The following is a 22129-nucleotide window of genomic DNA, read 5'->3' as shown; positions in this document are numbered from 1 at the left end:
TTGCAGAATTAGAGCTGGCACAAAATATTGATACTGAAGAGCGTAACAAACCTAGCGTTTGGAGCGTCTGGTTCCTCCATTTCAATCGAAGCCACTGTCATTACTGTTTCCTTGTTCGACACCACAGATGCGTCAGGGCCGGGTTTCATAGATGTGAACGATTGGCTGACAACAAAAAACAGAGGGCGCTAGTGCATACCTCTTCATGTCCATCATTTGTCCGTGTCCATGTACAACCGTCAGAGAACGGATCAAAAAATGATCCATAAAAGTTCTGCGAGCGAAAATTCGCCCGCAACTCACAAATACCATAAGGACGCCTTTCAACATACCGACCTTTGAGTTGCACCCCTCTAGTTGGTATGAAACCCCATAAGTATTATTTAAATAGTACCTTACAACTCACAAGTAAAGTGAACGCAATAGCCTGCTGGGACTAAAGTCCCAAGTGGGCTAACAAAAGTGGCACAAAAATGGTGGTCAGGGTTGGTCCCATCAGTCACGCTGTACTTTAAGTATCTATTGTACCAGAGTGAAGCTAGACTGCTAAGAAAACTTTGAATTGATTTTTTGCCTTATCTGTCTTTTAGACTTTAGCATTAGTGATACAAAGTAAATGTATAGCATTAAGTGTGAATTAAGCACTGAACAGATAGAGATTTTACCAAATGTCTCATAAGTCACGCTGGAATTGACCATTATATTTTCTGGAAGTTAGGGTGCTATGTATGAGACTGTTCAAAGTAAAATCAGTTTCTAGGATTTCACAATTTTCATAGGTAATAGTTGCCAATTTTTAACCCTCTTCCCCCGGAGATTACATACATACACACAATTTGAAAGGTTCCTAGGCCTATAAACCAAAATATCAATACCTGCAGCAGCTATTCTCAGCGGAGAGCATCCAAGACGATTTTTTTGGTTGATTAGTCTTCGGTTTTCATCATATTTCATTATATCTTTGATTTCCTCTAAATCTCCAGCATGAGCCGATTCATGTAACAGTGTATCCACTTCTGTCAAATTATCATCCCATCCCAGTGACTTAATCAATGATGCTGGAAATGCCATTTTCATCACCCTCAATATAAATCTACAAAAAAAATTAATTTTCAAACTTCTCAATCCAATATGCACCAATCAGGGTTTTATCAGCGGCTTGAAGATCTTTATCTATTGTGAGCCCAGTAAAGAACCACGAGGTGGAAGCAGGGCTTCTTGGAATGATGTATCATTCCAAGAAGCCCCGCTTCCACCTCGATTACAAAAGCAACTGAGGGTCCAGGGAGACCATGCCCATCTGAAAATCGTTTGAAATGGTCAACCAACAGAAAATTTCAGTATTCAAGGCCCCTCGTGATAATATTAAACAAGGGGTCCAGGGACACCATGCCCACTTAGGAAGTGGTTTCAAATACTCAACAATCTAACAATTTCAATATTCAACACCCCCTGGCAAAATATGCCTTGTTACCAATTTAATATGGAAATACTAAGTTATTCTACTATTCAACGCCCCCTGGTGACCATATTCAAAACCCAATGTCCTTGAAACTCACCACAATCATTGAACATGTCATGAGCTACAACTTTGCAATTGGTCATGGTAACAAAATATGCCTAGGTACCAATATAATAAGGAAATACTAAGTTATTCTATTATTCAACGCCCCCTAGTGGCCATATAGAATAACTAATGTCCTTGAAACTCACCACAATCATAGACGATGTCATGATCTACAACTTTGCAATTGATTGTGCTAACAAAATATGCATTGGTACAAATATAATATAGAAATACTAAGATGTTGTATTATTCAACGCCCCCTGGTGGCAATATACAAAAACCAATGACCTCGAAACTCACCACAATCATAGAACACGTTATAAGCTACAACTTTCCAATTCATTGTTGTATCAAAATATGCTTAGATATCAATATAATGTCGAAAAACTACGAATGAGTACTGATGACACCAAGATGGCCGCCATTTGCGTCATATATGGCTGATCAAAAATACCTATCCCAGGTATAAAACATCCCTTTCCAAAGAATACCCATCAGCAATTGCAATGAGAAATGGCAGTCCAGTAGGAAGCTACAGGACTCAGAATTCGGGCCAAAATTGACATCTTTGGGCGCTTAAAAGGTCATAGGACGGCCATCTTGAGTCCGATCGACCCAATTTTTGTTATGCTGATAGGCCCTGGGGGATTCAAGTATATATGAAAGATCAAGGTAATTGATTAAAGCGTGTTCAAAATTTCCCTCAAAAAGGTCAAAAACGCGTAAAAAGTGCTGATTTTGGTGATCAACAATGGCTGCCAGTCGGCCATCTTGATTCTGACAGGGCCAGTGTTTGGGCTGAAGATGTTTCTAGGGTAGATACATGGATAACCCAAATATCAAGACATTACATTAAAGCGTCTTCAAAACTTCCCAAAATAACTGGATTCCGTCTACGGACGGACGGACGGACGCGAACGGACAGACGGACGAAAAGTGAACGCAATAGCCTGCTGGGACTAAAGTCCCAAGTGGGCTAAAAATCAATGACCTTAAACCTCACCACACTCGAACATGTCACTAGCTTAAGTCTGCAATTCACTATGGTTACAAAATATGCCTAGGTACCTATATAATTGAAAATATTTAGTTATTCAGCTATTCAACGCCCCCTGGGGACCATATTCAAAAACTAGTAACCTTGAAACTCACAATGATCATAGAACATGGCACAAGCTACAATTTTGCAATCCATTGTCGTTACAAAATATGCCTAGGTACCAATATGATATGAAAATACTAAGTTACTCAGCCATTCCATGCCCCCTGATGACCATATAGAAAAGCCAATAACCTTGAGAGTCAAACACAATCAGACAACATGTCATAACTTACAACAATTGAATGTGGTTACATAATATCTATAGGTACCAAAAACGGAACCTTAAGGCACGCCATATTCTAGCCCGTGTGGATCTGACTTAACATCATCGATAACAACGGATTGAAATCTATCAGAGAGGTATGACTGAAACCAGCTCAGGGCAGTGCCTCTGATGTGGAAAGTATTTGATAGGCAGTGTAACAGAATGTCATGGTCGATTGTATCGAAGGCTGATGATAGATCCAAGAGTACTAAGACACCAACATTACCACAGTCCAGGGCTATGATATGTCAGATTGAACTTTAGTTAATGTCGTTTCGGTAGAGTGAAATTTAGAGTAAACACTTTGAAAAAACTCTGTAATCCAAACTCGCTGAGATGTGACATGAGTCTCCTGTCAACTACTTCCTCAAGGATCTTAGAGATAAAACTGAGGTTAGAAGCAGGTCTATGGTTTCTTAAAATCGTCTAGATTCGTCTAGACCAGCTTTCTTGAGAAGTGGCCTTATACGTGCAACTTTGAAGTCCTGCGGGAATATACTTCACAGAGCGACTGATTGACGATGGCCATTAAAATGGGTAAATGGGTAAAATGGTTAAAATTAACATGCCATCTAGACACCCCTTGAGAGAAGCCAGGTAGGCCAAGGGTCCTGGTCACATGATTTACTAGCACTACCTGTTAAAAAGTGGTACGTCATTATTTTGCCTAATATCTGAGAGTATAGGGGCACTTTAGGTTTGGAATAGGACAGATGGCATATCCCCTCAAAAAGTGTAAAAAGTGCTGATTTTGACGAACAACAATGGCTGCCAGTCGGCCATCTTGATTCTGACAGGGCCAGTTTTTGGTCTGAAGATGTGTCTAGGGTAGATACATGTGTAAACCAAATATCAAGACATTACCTTGAAGCATCTTCAAAACTTCCTAAAATAACTGGATTCCGTCTACGGACGTACGGAGGAACGGACGACGGACGAAAAGTGAACGCAATAGCCCGCTGGGACTTAAGTCCCAAGTGGGCTAAAAACGCGAACGTATTCATAATTTGACAGATAATTTGCGCGAACGTATTTAAAATGACAGACATAAGTGCGAACGTACATAGAATTTAAAGGATGTATGAATTGTGATTCTCTAATAATAAAGGCCTGATTATTTATTCAGTATGTAGATTTCTAGGAAATCCCCAATGAAATATTCTTTTCTGAAATATCAATAGAATCTCATGTTTATTCAATTCATCAAATGTTTATTTAATTCTGTATTCTTTACATCAACTGACGGGAAATTTGAAAATTAATGAGTCATCCCAAAATAAATGTCTCTGCCCTAACACCGACCCAAGTTTTTACAAAACAAATTATTTTTGTGTTTCTACGGAAAAAATGATATTACGAATCAGGAATGGTTTTACAGTTTAACTTAATCACGAGATCATCATGTGAGGGCGTGCACGCTACCAGCTGTTTACTGGCAGTGGCTGAATGGTTGAATGACAGTTCGTTGGAAGATAGCCAATTTCCTGGAAAAAACTAACTAGGCCACGCACGATAGTGAGTTATCATTTAATAAGCCTAAGGAAGCAGTACGAGTGACGCTTCATACATTGCAGCAGGATGTGGGCCGTTTTTTTGTGAAAAAAAAAAAAATCATTTATTTCTACGATTCCCTAGAAAAAGGTTTTCAGTCGGTACTTTTTAGAAGTCGGTTCGGAAAAAGTCGGGTCGGTTGGTTATAGCAAATGGACAATTATTTTGGGACAGCCAGTTAGAAATATTTCTAACGCCAGTGTTTGACATGAAATTGCAAATTCTAATATCTCTTTACTGTCAATTATGTACACCTATCTAAGCTTTGCGATTTTCCGATTTTGCTTTTAGCTTAAATCTTCTTTTTAGCGCTTGCAATGGCTTCGTGTTCGAGCATCAATAGACAAACTATGGGTCCAGGGACACCATGCCCACTTGGGAAATGGTTTCAAATGCTCAACAATCTAACAATTTCAATACATAACGCCCCCTAGTGACCATATACAAAATCAATTACCTTGAAACCCACCACAATCATAGAAAATGTCAGCAGCTCTGATTTTGTAATTGTGATGACAAAATATGCCTTGTTACCAATTTCATATGGTAATACTAAGTTATTCTACTATTCAACGCCCCTTGATGACCATATGCAAAACCCAATTACCTTAAAACTCACCACAATCATAGTACATGTCATGAAATACAACTTTGCAATGGATCATGGTAACAAAATTTGCCCAGGTACCAATCTAATAAGGAAATACAAAGTTATTCTACTATTCAACGCCCCCTGGTGACCATATGGAATAACTAATGTCCTTAAAACTCACCAAAATCATGGAAGATGTCATGAGCTACAACTTTGCAATTGATTGTGGTAACAAAATATGCATAGGAACCAATATAACATAGAAATACTAAGTTATTGAGTTATTCAACGCCCCCTGGTGGCCATATTCAAAAACCAATGACATTGAAACTCACCAAAATCATAGAACACATTATGGGCTACAACTTTCCAATTGATTATAGTAGCACAATATGCTAAGGTATCAATTTAATGTGGAAGAACTTTTTCCCACCCATGAATGAGTACAGAAGACACCACAAGATGGCCACCAAGTGCGTCATAATTGGCTGATCAAAAATACCCGTCTCAGGTATAAAACATTGATTTCCAAAGAATACCCATCACAAATTGCATTGAGAAATGGCAACCAGTAGGAAGCTACAGGACCTAGAATTCTGGCCAAAATTGACATTTTTGGCCACTAAAAAGGTCATAGGACGACAATTTTTATTATGCTGATGGGCCCTTGGTAGATTTAAATATAAACGAAAGATTGAGGTAATTGATCAAAGCCTCTTCAAAATTTCCATCAAAAACTTCAAAAATGTGTAAAAAGTGCTGATTTTGGCGAACAACAATGGCTGCTAGTCGGCCATCTTGATTCTGACAGGGACGGTTATTGGCCGATTCCCTTCATGACTTTTATGCTGTTGAGTACTACACTAATCTGGCGATAAGTCATATAACTACTAGTTGAAATATTGAATTAGAGAAAATGATTATTTTCTCAGATGGGTGTAGTGCACAATTTAAGGGCAAAGGCACGTTTGCTGATCTTAGTCTTAGTGATTACACGCTGGAACGGCACTACTACGGATCTGAACATGGAAAGGGGGAGGGGATGGAGAGATTGGTGTGACCAATAGACTAGTTGATCGGGCAATTGCTGCGTGTGCTGTCATCCGCGATGCTTCTGACATGTACGATTACTGCGATAAAAATCTTTCCACCGATGACCCTATAACTCGCCGAACATAGGCCTGCATTTACGTCGCAGACATGAGTGGCTTAGAAAGGGACCACAAAATGCTTAGCTTTTAGTTGCATTACATGTAACTTGTAACATGATATAAGATAGGCTAACAGCCCGTGTAGCTCCTGTAATAAAATATAACCTAGTCTGTGTGTGAGAGGTACGCCACTGTGCGCAAAACGCCTGCAACTGATCTGCAAACGCTGAGTATAACAGGCTGTAACGCCCTGTAACACTATGTGAAACCCCTGTTACTAAAAGTGAAAAGCGTTACAGGGTGTTACAGCCTGTTGCACCCTTGTTACAGGGTGTTACATAGCGTAACACATATTTCACTTTGAGTTACAGGGGTTTCACATAACGTTACAGGGTGTTACAGCCTGTTACACCCTTGTTACAGGGTATTACATAGTGTTACAGGGTTTAACACATATTTCACTTTACACGCGTTACAGGGCGTTACAGCCTGTTACAATACAGGGTGTTACATAGCGTTACACATATTTCATTGACTTATACAGGGCGGGTTTCAGACTGTTACTGCATTAGGATATTTGCATTCTTTGAAAATTTCGCAAAGTAGATTATATGAAATAACAACGCGGAAATATACTTTTGGCTTTCCAAAAATGAAGTACAACCTATAATGTTACATGTTAACTTGTAACTTGATGAGAAGTTAAGCATTTCTCTGTCCCATTTTATTTAAGTCTTATATACTAACAACCAACAGCCAACAATATCTTGTCGATGTGTGTTTTTAACGTTGTGTTCCTCTCAATATTTTCAAGAATCGCGTCAAACCCGGTCGAATCTAGAGTTTCGGCGACGTGGCGTGCGTGGTCCTGTAACTGGTGTCATCGTTCCAGCATCTCATCATGCTTCACATACTTTTTGCGCGACCCCCCATAACGTGGCGCCATCTGGCTGTGAAATAGTTCTTGGAAACTTCGAAGCCACGCCCCCAAAGTTGTTCCACGAAGTAAAACTACTATTATTAGGCCACACGCGTGGGAAGAAACACTTGTTGACGAGTCAGTCGAGTCAGTGTGGTGTAATGTATTAATAGATCACTTGTTGGATACACACGTGAACGAGCTTTAAAAAGTGTCCGTAATCTTGTTCGAAATATTCCTTCGCTTGCGGATTGACTTGTAGAATTGTGTGTGGTCGTGGAGAAAACGGGCCGGGTAAGTTATTTTTGCTGGGTCGAAGTTATACATATGTGTGTGTCCGTCTGCTGGTTGACGACAGTATTTTTCCCTGAATGGCGCACTGAACTGCTGGCTGCCCTGAATCGGATGATGATTTGGGAGAGGTCTGGTGGTCAGCGGCAAATCTCGCTCTGTTGGGATGGGTAGGATAAACGTTTCGAAAGCATGGAATTAGGCTATGATTTCTGGGCTTACAAATTTAGGCCTATGCAGGCTAGTAGTAATAGGGCTCATTCAATTTGTCGTCTTACGAAGCATTATTTGGTGTGACAAAATAGGCTACAGCGCAAACCATCACCGTCAACAAATATTATAGGCCTATAATAGTTCAAATGAAAGTTCCTCCCGCAACCTACAACCATAAAGAAATACCGGTGATGATGTACTAAAATTACTCGGGGCCCGGGGGTGTTAAGTGACAAGAAATTGAGTCAAAATTTCCTGGAAATAGTCAGTATTCTAGGTAGCGTAACTTATGGAAAAAAACATAGGTTTATCTACAACAAATGGGTGGGGTACTGGGCAGCTGCTTGGTGCAATAAATGAAGTCCTGATGCAAAGTGTTCTCTAGAAAATCTACTGCATGGAGATGCAGTTTGCATGCACTAATAATGAAATACTGAAGAGCATCGTGTGCCTTTTCGTAGCACCAATTTTATGGGATAATCTAGGCCAACCTCATAAGCCTTGGAACTGTAATGACATTGACGATATTAAATCTCATCTTGAAAATTTTTGTTTTAAAGAACACTTTTACTACTCTAGCCTACAGCTTAGAATTGAATTAACGTTGACATTTAAACATGGTGTTTTGGAAAGTAATTAAACACGTTCCGTGCATCGTTGTATTGGTTTTAAAACGCATTCAAATGGCCTGTACAATGCGTTTCAATTGAAATGATAAACGAGAACGCAACTCGTTCAACACGCAAATGATTTTAGTTAGGTTAATTCTAAGCTGTACGATAATGGTTTAAATTTGTGTAGTGTAGGCCTATAAATGCCTGGATTCCTATTATTATTATCAATTGTTGAAAATTAGCTGCCTCATCCTGTAGGCCTACAAATATGCCTTTTACTATTTTTCGGATTTATTTAGACGACTCTGTTGCCATTTCTTTTTTTTTTCAGAATTGACGGATGACTGATAAGTGTGCCTTTTTGTTTGAAATTATCTGCCTCTTCTAATAAAAATTTGCCCTCTTCTACTTGGGATTGATCAGCACGACTAAACCACATAACATATTTAAGCCGCTTTTTCAAAGCCATTTCATTCCTCTCAATAGGATGGGTGTACCATTTGCCATTTATGAATTTGAAAGACAGTTGCCTAGACCTAGTTTTGAAAGTCAGAAAAATAACGTTTTTAAGAAGTAACAACCTTCTAATGATTTTCTCCATAACCTCCTATACTGACTATTTAATCAAACATTAGTCTGGCTTGTGTGGAAGGGTACCATATATCAGGCCTAGGGCCTAATCCGGAATTCTCTTGAATTTTAAATATTTGACCATATTCAAATTATACACAGATGAAGGCCACCTAGGTATGATCCTTGTATTGATGTTTGCAGTAGGAATCTTCTTTTAGACTGGTCTTGATTGAATAAATCTTGAGCCTTTTGGGATCTAGGCCTATGGCATAGATAGGAATGGAAATAACCTTGCTAGACTGCTGTGAAGTAGCAAAATTACTTGTGTTTATTTGATTTCAATGAACTATCCAAATACCCTAGTATCATATTTTTTGTACTAGCAAGAAATATCGAAGTCATAGTCCGGTGTCAAGTTCATTCAACCCGAAAGTATCAAGGATTTTATGAGAGCTGGTTTGAGGTGAAATGCCGACTTTAAAACGTGAATGTTCAACATTGAAACCACCAGAGAAGAGATTAGCATTCACCGAACCAGTCATAAAATGTGAAAGTTTGATTTCCCGGAAGGTGAGTTTTTAACTTAGGGTCTGTGTTGTTATTTTTTCCATTATTCATAAAATTGGTAACCTTAAGCAAAAAGCAAGAAGATAAGTCGTAAAGTTCATACCTATCTACCAGTATTATGACTAATCGCTTGTCCTTATGATTTCCATTAATTTTAGAATTCATGTCTGTTGGAAATTCTGAGTAAAGATTTAACCCACATGGAACCTAAAACAGAAACAGTAGCTGAAGCAATTCAAAAGGTTCCGTCCCTAAGTGACCTCACGGATGACCAGTTCTTGGGTAAGACAACATATCTCATAACTTTTTGGTGGGCATTTACCGAGGATGAAAAGCTGGGGGATGAAATGGTTTTAGCCAATAGGCCCATATTGATTTTTCATGGGGATTTCATTAAAATCTTGTTTATTGACCTTCAAACAATTAAAAAGTCTAGGTCCACAGAGCTTATTTCTAGTTAGTATGGAAGGCCTAGGCCTAAATGTACTTAGAACCAGAATCTTCCTTAATTTTGATCAAGTGTCGCCCAGTAAATAGTTTAGGCCTGAAGTCTCTAGCAGTGGCGGATCCATGGGGGGGCGCCGCAAGTTTTGTTATCGCAATTAGGCCTATAATAAAACGTACGTTATCTTACCTCACAAAAGCATCAGTATTGTATGTAGGCAAGAGGGGCACATTCCCCTCTTGCGCTCTCCCTTTGTTCGTTCCTTCGCATGTAACAGAGCAGAGCATTCTTCGCGCATCGGCAGCTATGGGCGCCCCCTCTTTCCTAAAATCCTGGATGCGCCCCTGTCTATAGTTGTGTGAGTTAAAAGTTTGGTAATTTTAGCAGAAGGGTTTATGTGATAGTGTGAACACATTTTTATTTAGCTGGTCTAGTGCCTAAGTGGAATATGGTGGAAAAAGTGAGTCATTGCTGAGCTCTGGTTAAATAGGTCACATAGGCCTATATAGTCAACAGGTTATTCTGCTGCACCATACTCATTGTAGGTCAGTACTCCTTTAGAAATACCATCTGTTTTCATGAACAGTTTACCTTATAGTAGCTCCGACAATGCTTTCTATGGTTTTCCATGAGCTGCATTTCAAAAATGAGGCCCATTCAGGGAAGGGAGATTCAGAAGAGATTGTCAAAATTTGTATGCTTCGTATTGTTGAATGTCATTCCTGGTATGGATTTTTTTCCTTCATTTATTGGCAGGTCCTGCAGAATTTTGGTCAGATTAGGCTTTAGGTTTTAAGCTCATCGTTGTTTAATGAACAGCAGGCAAAAATCTGTTTTTGGTTGAATTAGACCTTATCTATTTTACTTTTGAATTGTGTCTCATTATACTGCATGGTAGACATAGGCTTCAGTTAAGTATTGTTTTGAGAGAGTTGCTCTATAGAGGCTTAATGTCGCTTAGGCCTATTGGATATTCTGTAAGATTGGACAGATGTAGGCCTTCACTGCAGTCATGGTGAGGGAGGCTTTATATAGGAATGTACACATGACATTACATTACACTATTCTCATTGGGAACAATACTTTTAGTATACTAACTATGGTGAACGAAAAAAATGCCCAAGGAAAAAATGGCCAGGAAAGAATGGCCAAGGTATTTGCATAGGAAAAAGTGGTCATGGAAAAAATGGCCACGGAAAAAAAGGCCAAGGAAGATTAAATAGAAAACTAACCATCATTTCATTGACGAACAAGAAATCAAATGCATGTTTTGACATGTCACTTTTTGAGATTATTAGACCTATTCCTGGATTAGTTTAGGTAAATTTATGATGAGCATATCTCACTTCAATGTTATCAGACACTACGCCAGTTTGCTATATAAATTACCACACAATTTGAATGTATTTACCTTTGATGATTTAAGACAGTCTGTGCCCTAATAGCTTACTTAGATGTTTTGAAATATTAATTTAGGCCTAGTTGATTTATTAAGTTTAAGTTTATCACTATTAAGTTTATCCATTGCCCACTTGCATGATAGTTCTTTCATGATAGTTCTTGATATATTCATTATATTTAATGAAATTAAATCTAAGTTCATCAAAGTTCTGAACTCATTATATCGATTTTAATTGTTTTTAGCCCCATGAAAAATAAAGGATGTCATTAAATTGAAAGCTTAATGTTTATTATCATTGTCAGTAGTTCCCATAAATTTTCCTATAGTGGGTGTGTAGTGTACCTGTAGCAGCACAGACAAGTGACTGGTCTATCCGAACTTGCAGCTACTTGCAATCTGGCGATGTATAGACCACAAGAAACCTGTGCTTACATATGCAATACATATATGGAACTAGGATCCAATACTTTTTGATGTGAGAAAATCCATCCTCCCTCGGCAGGGATTCGAACCTGATGGCATCGTTACACTAAGCCAAGGCATGAGACCCTGCCACACTAGACGAAGATCAGTATCAGCTGCATGAACCAGGAGATGGGCAACAAGTCAGTGCCATTATCAAGTAATTTCACAGTCACACTAAATTTGCCTGTTGATCACCATATGCTCACATGCACACTGTTTGTCCCATCTTGGAGTAATCAGACTGATTACTCCAAGGTCCCATGCACCTGTTGGTCATAAACTCCAACTAACATGGCCCCACGGCAGTCTACTTCCTATTCTGGAAAAAAACCACTTTCCTCATGTCTAAAACATCTGCCTTCTAGCTGAAATGGCTTTATCAATTTGAAAAATTGTCAACCGCATTTTATTGATGTCAAAACTTACCAAAACTGTAATGAGGAATCCTAAGCCCACGGGCAAATGTCAGACCAGAAACAAAGTTTTCATTCTCCTGGGGTCAATGACCCTAAAGTATATTTGTAAACAATCTGAATTGAAGTAGATTCTTTTATTAGAACATGAAAAGAAGAGCATGATAGGTTATGCAAGGTCCATTTGTAAAAACTGGGGAGCTTCATTTTCATAGACCTTTGAAAGATGTGGAATTGGAAACTAACTTGTTTGATTGTAGACGTAATTATGATATCAAACTGATTTAGTTAATTGGTATACCATGTACAATTAGGTAAAATATTGTATCACGAAAACAACTTAGTTACAAATCACAGTCATGTCAAATTGATAAAAATCTTTAATTCTTCAGTCATCATCTGCCTTGATTCCCAGGAAAATTTGCAGACATCCACATGTATAGGGCCTTGAAATAACGAGACGATTAGTACTGCATAGCTTAACTATTTTATTTTATTCTAGAGCTTTCACTATTATTGAATATTAGCTTCACCACGTGAATGAGTGACTAACCTGCCATTTCCAAATCAGTACTCATAGTTCTTTTTTGCAGTGTAAGCACAAATTTAGTTTTTGCGCTCAGGCTAATGCCAGCGCATTGTATAGATTACCGTCTGACAACATTTCAACCTTCTCTATCAAAAAAATTGACTTGTGTTTAAAAAGCTAGATACAAAAAACGATATCGGCCCCTATATATAATGAATCATTGCATGAATATTGCATGGGATTTGCCAAATGGGCATAAAACACTAATACTAATTGTTTAAGTCAGCCGCCTCGAAAAGTAACAATTTGCACGAAGGGAACACTGTACACTATTCTGAAATGTATACTACACTACTGTAAACTATTCTGAAATTGAATATCTTGCTATAATCAGTTGAAGTATGATTTCCATTTTAAAGAGGCTATCTTTGAACTAGTAGTTAGCGGAATAGATATGTCTATTGAGAAATAGATCTTAAAAAGCATTAGCTTAGTTTTACTGTCGAGTGGTCAATTGGCAATAAAAGGGTTAAATGGTCTGTAGACCCTGTGTGTTGAGTAGATGCATAATTTTGAGAGCAAACATTTTATTGAATAGAAACGAAATTCTATACCCTGGGAATTAATACCAAATACATGAGGTTGTAATGAATACACCTTTTAGAAGGCCGTCTACTAGTGAAAACTATATGGGCTGAAAGTGCATTTCTGTGCCTCTCTTTATCAAACTAAAAAGTATCTTGTTAGTCTTGAAATCTCTCACTAATTGAGTGGTCTATCAGTATTTTTGGCAGACTCAGTCAAGATCCTCTCTGTTTTACTTCAGGCCTTCAAATCTTATTCGATAGATGAGTTGATACCGATGACTTTCTCACTCAGAAAGACTTCAACTATTCATTGAAATTGTAATTAGTTGCCAGCCTTGTCATTGTCACCGATTCAGAAAATGTGTGTTAATTTAAGCTAAGATTGGTTCGACTTACGACCCGACTACATAGTCCTAAGAATAGCGGTAGCACACACATGATCATTGATTGCGGATTCATTTGTCTCAGGATCTTAAAAAAGCACTATGATTCATCATCACTAAGTCTGAAAGTCACGTGATACAAAACATGCAGCTGATTGGCTGCGACGATCTGATCAGGTCGTCGAGAATGGAACTTGTTTAATCCTTGCGATGCGGGGTTACGATCAGTCTGCGATCAATCAGAGTAAACTCATGTCAAAAAGGTTAATGATAAAAAAATTGCTATTTCATATCGTACCTATGCATATTTTTTTTCCCCAGCTTGTTAGAAAGATCTGATTGAGTCGTAAGTCGACTTGAGCTTAGCTTTATAGAATGATGACTTTCTCATCGTTTCATTTTCTTTTTAAGATAGAAATTATATGAAATCTGAAAACTATATAAATCAGCTTCTTGATACAATTAATACAATTGAATTCATACCTCTGAGAACGATTTAGAACGGACCTGGAACCAGTTTCTGTTCACACATACAGGAGACAACTAGTTGCAAGGCAGTTTTCGGCGTATGGAGAGGAACTGGCTGGATACGATCAGTTGTTTGAATGTGTGATGTGAGCTCGCTTACGACTGGTAAAGCCTGGCCCACACGAGGGGGTTTTTAGTCGCCAGTTGCGGTGACTGGTTCTGCTAACAACCATCGAGCAATCGATCGCTTGGTGTCTCTTGTGTGCTATCACTGGCGACGGAGAGGCAAATATCTTTCCCGCCAAACATCTGTATCATGTGACTTGTCAAGATGGCCAAGCTACTACCTAGGGTGGTGCGGTATTTGGAAGTATCACCGGCAGTTGCTTGAGAATTGCTCGAAAATGTCGCCCATGTGCACTAGGCTTAAGCAACTATTTATCTCCAGTTCCAGCCAGTTGCCCGTGTTCCACTTTTGAGCAACTAGTTGTATGTGAGCGTTCCATAATCAACAACACGTGGTTGCAACTGACAAAAACAAAGCAAAATGACACGTGACTAACTTGAGATGCCCTCAAGTTGCTGTCGATGTACATGCTATGGACCTAGAGACTGGCATGAGCCATGCAGTTGCTGGTTTTTGCTAGATTCTCGATGTAAAGGGGCACTCAGGTTGCCCTTACAACTGCGACTACAACTGGAAGCGACTGATTCGAGCATCTGGCAGCGATCGTCAGTGACTGGTTTTTTGCCAATTGCGGCGATCTGAGCGTGTCTACAACTGACAGCGACGGGTCGGCGACAGAAAATTTTTAAAGTTCATGATTTTGACTTGTACTAACATGAATATTTCATTCCTGGCAAATATTCTGGAAGTAACAAAAATGGTCGATTTGAATGGTCGATAATGATAGTTAACTTCTATGCTTTTATGAATATATATTTCCTTCCATAGTTTGTGGGTAAATGGAGGATAGATTCTATGCCCCAGTAGTGCCCCCAGATCCCTCATATTTGGCCATGATATAGGTAACTCAGAAACCTATCTGCCCTGGGGTGGTTAAACATCTGGATATGTCTATAGATAACCTTAGTGGCATTATGTCATCTAAGGTTAAACCTTAGTGTCAATATATTCTCTACAGAAAATTACTCAAATATGAGCTCTCATAGCCATCAGAACGCATCTCAGACGTTCAGCGTTCTCTGCGGCGCTCACTTGGCTATGCGTGCATATTTCCGGATTATATGTCGCACCAATTGATTTTCGGTAGCTACACCCCCATGAGGGGTACTAGCTCTGAACTACTGGTAACTGGATAAGATCAGTTGCTAATCTGATGTATGTCAGGCATTAGTCTGTTCCAAAATTTAGAATGGGCCTAGATCGGCCACGCTTCAATTTCTTCTACATTTCAATTAAATTCAAATCATCTTTTCTTGTGGTAAATCTTTTTATGGTTAAACTATAGGCCCCATTCACTCATTGGGGATGCCAATTTTATCTTTATTTGATGACTTGTTTGAGAGCCTTAGAATCCTGTTCGGTACCTCATTGGAATGGAACTTTTGCTAATGTGAACCCTTGGTCCATTCTAAATTTGTACAGGCCAAATTTAGACTGTTCTCAATAATGTACTGTTACTACGCCTATTGGATTGTTGGTTTGCAATTATGACGAATCCAGAGTCGGGAGTCATCAATTTGAATTGTCACAAGGGAAATAGGCTTAATCTAAGCATAGGAAACAATTCGAAGGGAAAAGTTTCCTGTTTCAAACATACCGCGTCTGAGCTTGTTATGATTTAATCATCATTTCATATGGCCAATAGTCCTTGGTAAGGCAGTGGGTCGGGTCTGAGGATGTTATCAGTTTGAACGCAGACAATAGATCGTTAAAGTGCTTCCTTCCTTTTTTGATAAAATCAAGTCTGTTTCTTGTCGATATGAGTTGATTTGGCTGTCTTTTTTCTTTATTATTTGGATTTTTCATCAGAGACGGGTGGTCAAAAGCGTGCTTAATGTTAGACCGATTTTCAGTCAGTTTATGAGCTTATACCCCAACAATTCTGGATTAGTATGTCCGTGTTTTAGTACTAATTAGTATTTTAGTATTAAATACTCACGATTTGAGCCTTTTTTCAGTTCTGATTTTTTCAAAATTCAGTTCTGAAATTTTAACTCTTGTTTATTAGAATTGTACAAAATCATGTATTGCATTGTATCTTGGGTCCCCACTCATGAATGAAGCTTTTCCAGCTTAAGATTGAATTTCTGTCTGCATTGAAAACATGAAGTTACTTCTCAACCTATAACTTTGGTTCTGTGTTCTGAGCAAAATATTGTTACTTTAAAAAACAATAGATCTGGATCTGGGACATCATCATGATTAAACATTTTACATTCATTTAGTTTACGTATGTAAGCTCCGCCATGGAGAATAAGATCCAAATGCCGATTTATACGCTTTAAAGACCTATTTGAAATCTGTCCACATTCAAGAGATCATATTAGACATTTTTTTTTAGAAATAGGAAGTTCTTTTTTGGTCAACCAGCATAATCAATAAAACAGTTGATGAAAGAATGTTAATCCATGAAAATTAAATTCTGGGATGGCGAACGTGTAGAAATGCGGGCTATATGTGGCTGTATGGATATGAAATATGTTGTTATTTTACTGAAATTTAGGACAATCTCACTAGGTATCTGGACCACCCATTACTTAGCAACCAATAAGGGGACTTGTTTGAATGTCAGTCAGATTGGTATGTGTTTAGTTTATTCCATACTATATGGGTTGCCAGATACACAAGGCTGGATCAGGAAGTGTGAAATATACACTGTTTTTTTTTCTGGTGATTTCAAATTGGGAGGATTCATAGGAAAATGATTTTATGTCATTTGATATGTGTTTCATTGGCATCAGGAAATAATTAAATGTTTATTATTTGAGAAACATCTCTTAGCTAAAATACTGACGTCCATTTGGCTTGAAAATTTTCAAGGGAAAAGATTTCTTAGATCAGCGATTGATTACCTGTTGCAGTAACCTGCAATCAGGTGGCAATTTTGCATGCAATTTTTTAATGCAGGTTCATTAGTCGAAAAATCATTTTTCCATCGCGGAAAGGTGGAGCAATGAGTTATGTTGTTATGGAGAGGGATGAATTTTTCTTGCAGTTGTAACTAAATTGCAGTGCAGATTGCATGAACCTACAACTGAACGACGAGTCACTGTGATTTAATCTTGAATATACTTAGAAATTAACTAAATAATTAAAATTTTGATCTGATTAGACCATTATTCTCATGGTCCATGAAAATGTCCGGTTATGAAAATGTACATAAAATATGATGTTTAATCCAGATTGCTCATAAACAATATTGACCTCATGAAATTGGTTCTCGAATGATATAGATATGTAAGATCTTATCACTAAAGTATGTACCAACAGCATTGGCTATATAAAAGTGTAAGCATTCATTTAGATTTTATCTAGTCCCAAATATGACTGCTGTCAATCAAATTATTACTACCCTTGGTGTTCATTCAGAATTTTTACCATATAAGGCTAGCTTTGTGTTGATTGGTTGATCCATACCACCATTGACTATTACTCATTATTGTATAGTACTCTACAGGTTCATTGCAATCTCATGTAAACAGTACTGCACTAACATGTGCACTAACAGCCTTGGTAAATTAGCTCAATTTTAATCTTTAAAAGTTTAATTTTAGTTTTCCACAAAATCTAAATTGGTGTTGCCATTAGCCAATTTCTAGACTGACAAATTTTATCTGTTAGGTGCGAGTTAAAATTTATGAACTTAACAGTTGTTGTTAGTTTTTTATTATTCTTCGAATAATTCTCATCCCCTAAAAAGAAAGAATTTCTGAGCTTTAGTTGTGGGCGTGAGTACTTATGCAAAAGCGAAGCTAAAAATCTTGTGCACCTCTCAACTTCTCATGAAATTGAGAACCACTCCTCACACTTATGGAACTCATAACTGAAAAATTTTGCTGGACTGGGTTTTAAATCCGAATTTCATTTTTTGAGAATTCATTAACAAACCCTATTCATAGAATTTAAGAATAAATATTTCAAAGAATGTGTCAAAGAATTCTTTAAACCTAAGACACAGTTGTGATTAAACTGTGGCCCTAGAATTTGAATTAGGTAAATTTTGGTAGGTTCTAAATTGCAGCCATGGAATGGTGTCTTGATGGCAGTATTTGGAGGACCAGTTCTGATACAGGGTCTGTTGTATGACATGATTAATTTGCTATTTCATTGAACCATATGAAAACTGGGCTGGTGGTTGTGCCAGAACCGTTATGAAACAGGTACCCCTTTTCTGTCAGAAGGGATATGTATGTAGCGGGCTTTAGCTGCTTAATATGCTTTGTTTTTGTTTCATTATAACATCATGTCTATGAATACACCTCCAGTTACTGTTATTCCAAGAATTGTGGCTGCAGTCATTATGGTACAGAATATGGTACTCTGTATGTATGTTTTGTTTCCTGGTAAAACTTACGCATAATTAGATTATTTAATGATATACATGATGATTTGTTGCTCACATTGCTTTTAAAACCTAACTGAATCTTAACTGTAAGTTGGAATAGACTAAAAATACACTGATAAAACGTCGATCAATGTTCGGGATTCAATCAATCTGATCCAAAATTTTCAAGCACTTACGTTTTTGAATTGGTACCAAGAAAATTCAGTGGATATACTGATGTGGCAAACTGTGCAACTTGTAATTCCTGCATGGTTCTTGTGAAGTAGGTGTTGCAATTTGCCTTTTCTGATTTATTTATTTATTTAAAACCTAGAAATATGTTGTTATATTGTCTTACATGCCATCTATTCTTGGGACTATAAAACCCTGTGATCAGTTTCTGCAATCAACATCCTTTAAGTTGCCTCACAGTTTAGCATACCTCAGAGCCTGGTTTTATAGACTAGTATCAACTTAAACCCAGACTCAACTCGCTTTATTGAATCGATTAAGTTAACCCCAAGGTTGAAAATAATACCAGTCTATAATCTTAAATCCTGTCTATGAATATTGATTATAAACTTCATTTAAGTTTATAAAGCAATTGTCAGCTTAAAAAAACCTGTTGCAGAAAAAAATTTACTATCACTGAATCTCATGGTGTGAAAAATCCTCAGCCTTTCAGTAAATAATGGTCCTTATGTTGCATTCAGCCTTGTCTGAAATGCTTTAGATTTTTTTTCCAAAATTCATAATTTGCTTTTTGACGGTCCCAAGAAATCTGAGATAATCAAGCCGTCTGGGTTTAATGAAAGCCCTTCCTGGCGTAGTCATCAGATATTATTAACTACACGATGAAACCAATCCCACTTTCTAGTTTATATATGCAGTATATTGATGTTTGTTTTAGTGAAGAGTCTTCATATTTCTATGAATTTGAAGGCTATTTCCTCCAACTGTAGGTTGTCATACTGTGGCACTTCTGTGAAAATAAAGGCAAAATTTCTTTAGACTTAATTATAGCTTAAAGAGTCGCTTTATTAATAGATAGATGAATTCCTCTACGTATTAAATAAACCCCAGATATCATAATGGAACTTCATACTGCTGGTAATCAAGCTTATTCGGGTGTCGCTTGTAGTTGTTGATCTTGATTTCATTCTCAATTTCTATCAACTTATCTATTTGAATTGAATCGATGATTATCAAAAGAAGAATTTACGAAACACTGTTTATTGAAGCCAATCGAATATTTTAGGAGGTTGTTTGTATTATTGTACCTCTTTAAAAGATTAGGGAGCCTTAAAATCCAGTTCGAGAGACTGTAAAGGGAGAAGGTATTGGTGACCATTAATTTATTGATAGATGACAAGTTATCTGGTATTTTCTTGCTCAATTGTTTACGATTACTGGGAATTGTTAAGGGCAAGTTAAGTAATCAATGAATAATTATTGTTCCAACTAGTTTGTGATTATATTAGGCCCTATACATCATATCTTATAGTTAATACATAGATTAATACTGTTTTGAAATTTTGCTGAACAGTAAAACAGCATTAGGGAATATTACCGAAATTCCTCCTCCATAACGAAATGAATTCGTTTGGAACATCGTCATAGAGTGGGATTTGGGGTTTTAATGTTGGATTCTAAATATCAGATGTTGTCTTTTTGGGATGGATATATACCATGTTGGGCAGTTTGACCATTTAGAGGCCGGTTTTATGGTTAGTGATAAAAATCCCTTTGGTAAAAGTCCCCTTGGAAAAAATCCCTTATTCTTCTAAGTAGGTAAAAATCCCCCTCCTTCATCCAATTCATTTATATTTTGGAACACCATAAAGATATGACGAGCATACAAAATATAGTATATAGCTGCGTTCACACTAGGATTTCAGTAGGGTACTAAGCATTCACACTAGGAAATTATTCCGCGTATTAGCTGTAGTGTGAGCGCAGATTCGGCGCTTAGCTAGCTGCCTATTCACATCCTTGTAGTACAAAACACTTAGCACTAATTAAACTCCCCTCTATTGGCACACTGGGTGACTACTATACTGGGCTTAATAAGTGCCGAATCGCGACTCGTAGTGTGAACGTAAATGGCTGTATAAGCGCCGTATTTTGGTGAATTTGGCACCAGCGAAGTAAGGTATTTAGTAAGCGCAAATCTAGTGTGAACGCGGCTTATACAATTTGAATTAAAACATACTACAGATTAACAGTTCATTGATACTAGATTAATACCTTACTTTAAAGTTTTCGCAGTTAATGAAAGGGTTCACCGCTCACTTCAAATATATTACACTAGCTTGAATCTAAAATATTTCAAATTTAAAGTTCATTATTTCTAATAATTCATGGCATCGCACACCTCAAATATACCACCAGTTAACAAGAGTTCACAGTTCAAAAATATTCCAGTTCGAATTTTAAGATATTACAAATAAAGATTCATTACTCTTATTTATTCTAAGCTCATTTTATTCTAAGAGTTGTCTAAAGCATTTATCCGAAGGATTTCATTGCACAGTTCAAACATATTTCAGTCTCATTGCAAATGAATAAAATTGGAGAAACATTTTGCTTTGAAATGTTCTTTCAAATCACCAAGTGGGGATTTTTACCTTAAGGATTCTTACCCAGGGGATATTTACGTGTCTCTGTGAAACTTATTTCATCTAGTAAAACCTAATGCCTAGATTTATGACTTCATTTTTCGAGGTATTCTGAGACTTTTCATTTTTGCATTGAGCCTCGTTTTTCACCCCTTCCAGGATACAAAATGTGCCCCTTCAAGATCTACATACATGGTGCCCCTATCATGGGAAAAATTCTCTAGTAACACCCTGTCTCTTTGAAATATGGATGATTTGACAATAGAAACCACCCTCAGGGGTTCAGATTGCAGGTGATATCTAGCACTATATGGAACTAGAGGTTAATTCAGTTTTAATGATCACTTACCTGTGAAATGCAATCATGTTCGAGTACGTTTCTGACGTAATCCGAAATAATCGCTTTTCAAGGTGCCTTATTTGAAATTAATAAGCATGTGTTTTGTTTATTTATATCCGAGACCTGCTGTGCGTTATTCAATGGGTTAAAAGTTGTGTAGGATCAAATTGCAGTTAAGAAATGATTTGAAATTGAAAATGTTAACAAGTATAATGTTAACTTTACCTGTAGTGTTTAATTTGAAGCAACTAAACCAGAATGATGGGGCCACTTGCCTAGGTTAATTAAACTCAGAATTTTAGAATTATCCCACCATCCAGTTAAACCCATACAACTGTGGAACTTGGTCCTGAGTCAAATAAAACCCAACAACTAGAAAGGAAACTGGGTATCATAGCTGAGAAATTGACTCTTTCAGGTTAACTCAACAAAATCGTTTAGACTTTGGAAAATAAATTTGGTAGAGTAGGGAGGGGTGGGTCGGTTCAACCTGAATTATGTGAACTTATTGTTGATATTGACCAGCAGGTGTAAGGGTTGATGTCTGACTTCATAATTATGTC

General features: G+C 37.5%; 2 protein-coding genes across 2 annotated transcripts in view; one reads left to right on the top strand and one right to left on the bottom strand.

Moving 5' to 3' along the window:
- The window catches only part of LOC141907779 (ankyrin repeat and SOCS box protein 12-like), an 83044-nt gene extending 76158 nt beyond the window's left edge, over positions 1 to 6886 (bottom strand). Inside the window, exons 1-2 of the mRNA XM_074797522.1 lie at positions 6865 to 6886; positions 876 to 1093 (exon numbers count right to left, since the gene is read on the bottom strand). Of these exons, the coding sequence (XP_074653623.1) occupies positions 876 to 1077 (202 nt within the window). The 5' untranslated portion in view covers positions 1078 to 1093; positions 6865 to 6886. The remainder of the gene's footprint in view (positions 1 to 875; positions 1094 to 6864) is intronic.
- A 378-nt stretch (positions 6887 to 7264) lies between these two features.
- LOC141906947 (protein c-ets-1-A-like) overlaps positions 7265 to 22129 on the top strand; it is a 34370-nt gene continuing 19505 nt past the window's right edge. The window contains exons 1-3 of the mRNA XM_074796449.1: positions 7265 to 7441; positions 9222 to 9408; positions 9564 to 9687. Coding sequence (XP_074652550.1) covers positions 9307 to 9408; positions 9564 to 9687 — 226 coding nt within the window. The 5' untranslated portion in view covers positions 7265 to 7441; positions 9222 to 9306. The remainder of the gene's footprint in view (positions 7442 to 9221; positions 9409 to 9563; positions 9688 to 22129) is intronic.

This window comes from Tubulanus polymorphus, chromosome 6 (assembly GCF_964204645.1).
Source record: "Tubulanus polymorphus chromosome 6, tnTubPoly1.2, whole genome shotgun sequence".
Lineage (NCBI taxonomy): Eukaryota > Metazoa > Nemertea > Palaeonemertea > Tubulaniformes > Tubulanidae > Tubulanus > Tubulanus polymorphus.
This window is presented reverse-complemented; position numbering and strand designations above follow the sequence as displayed.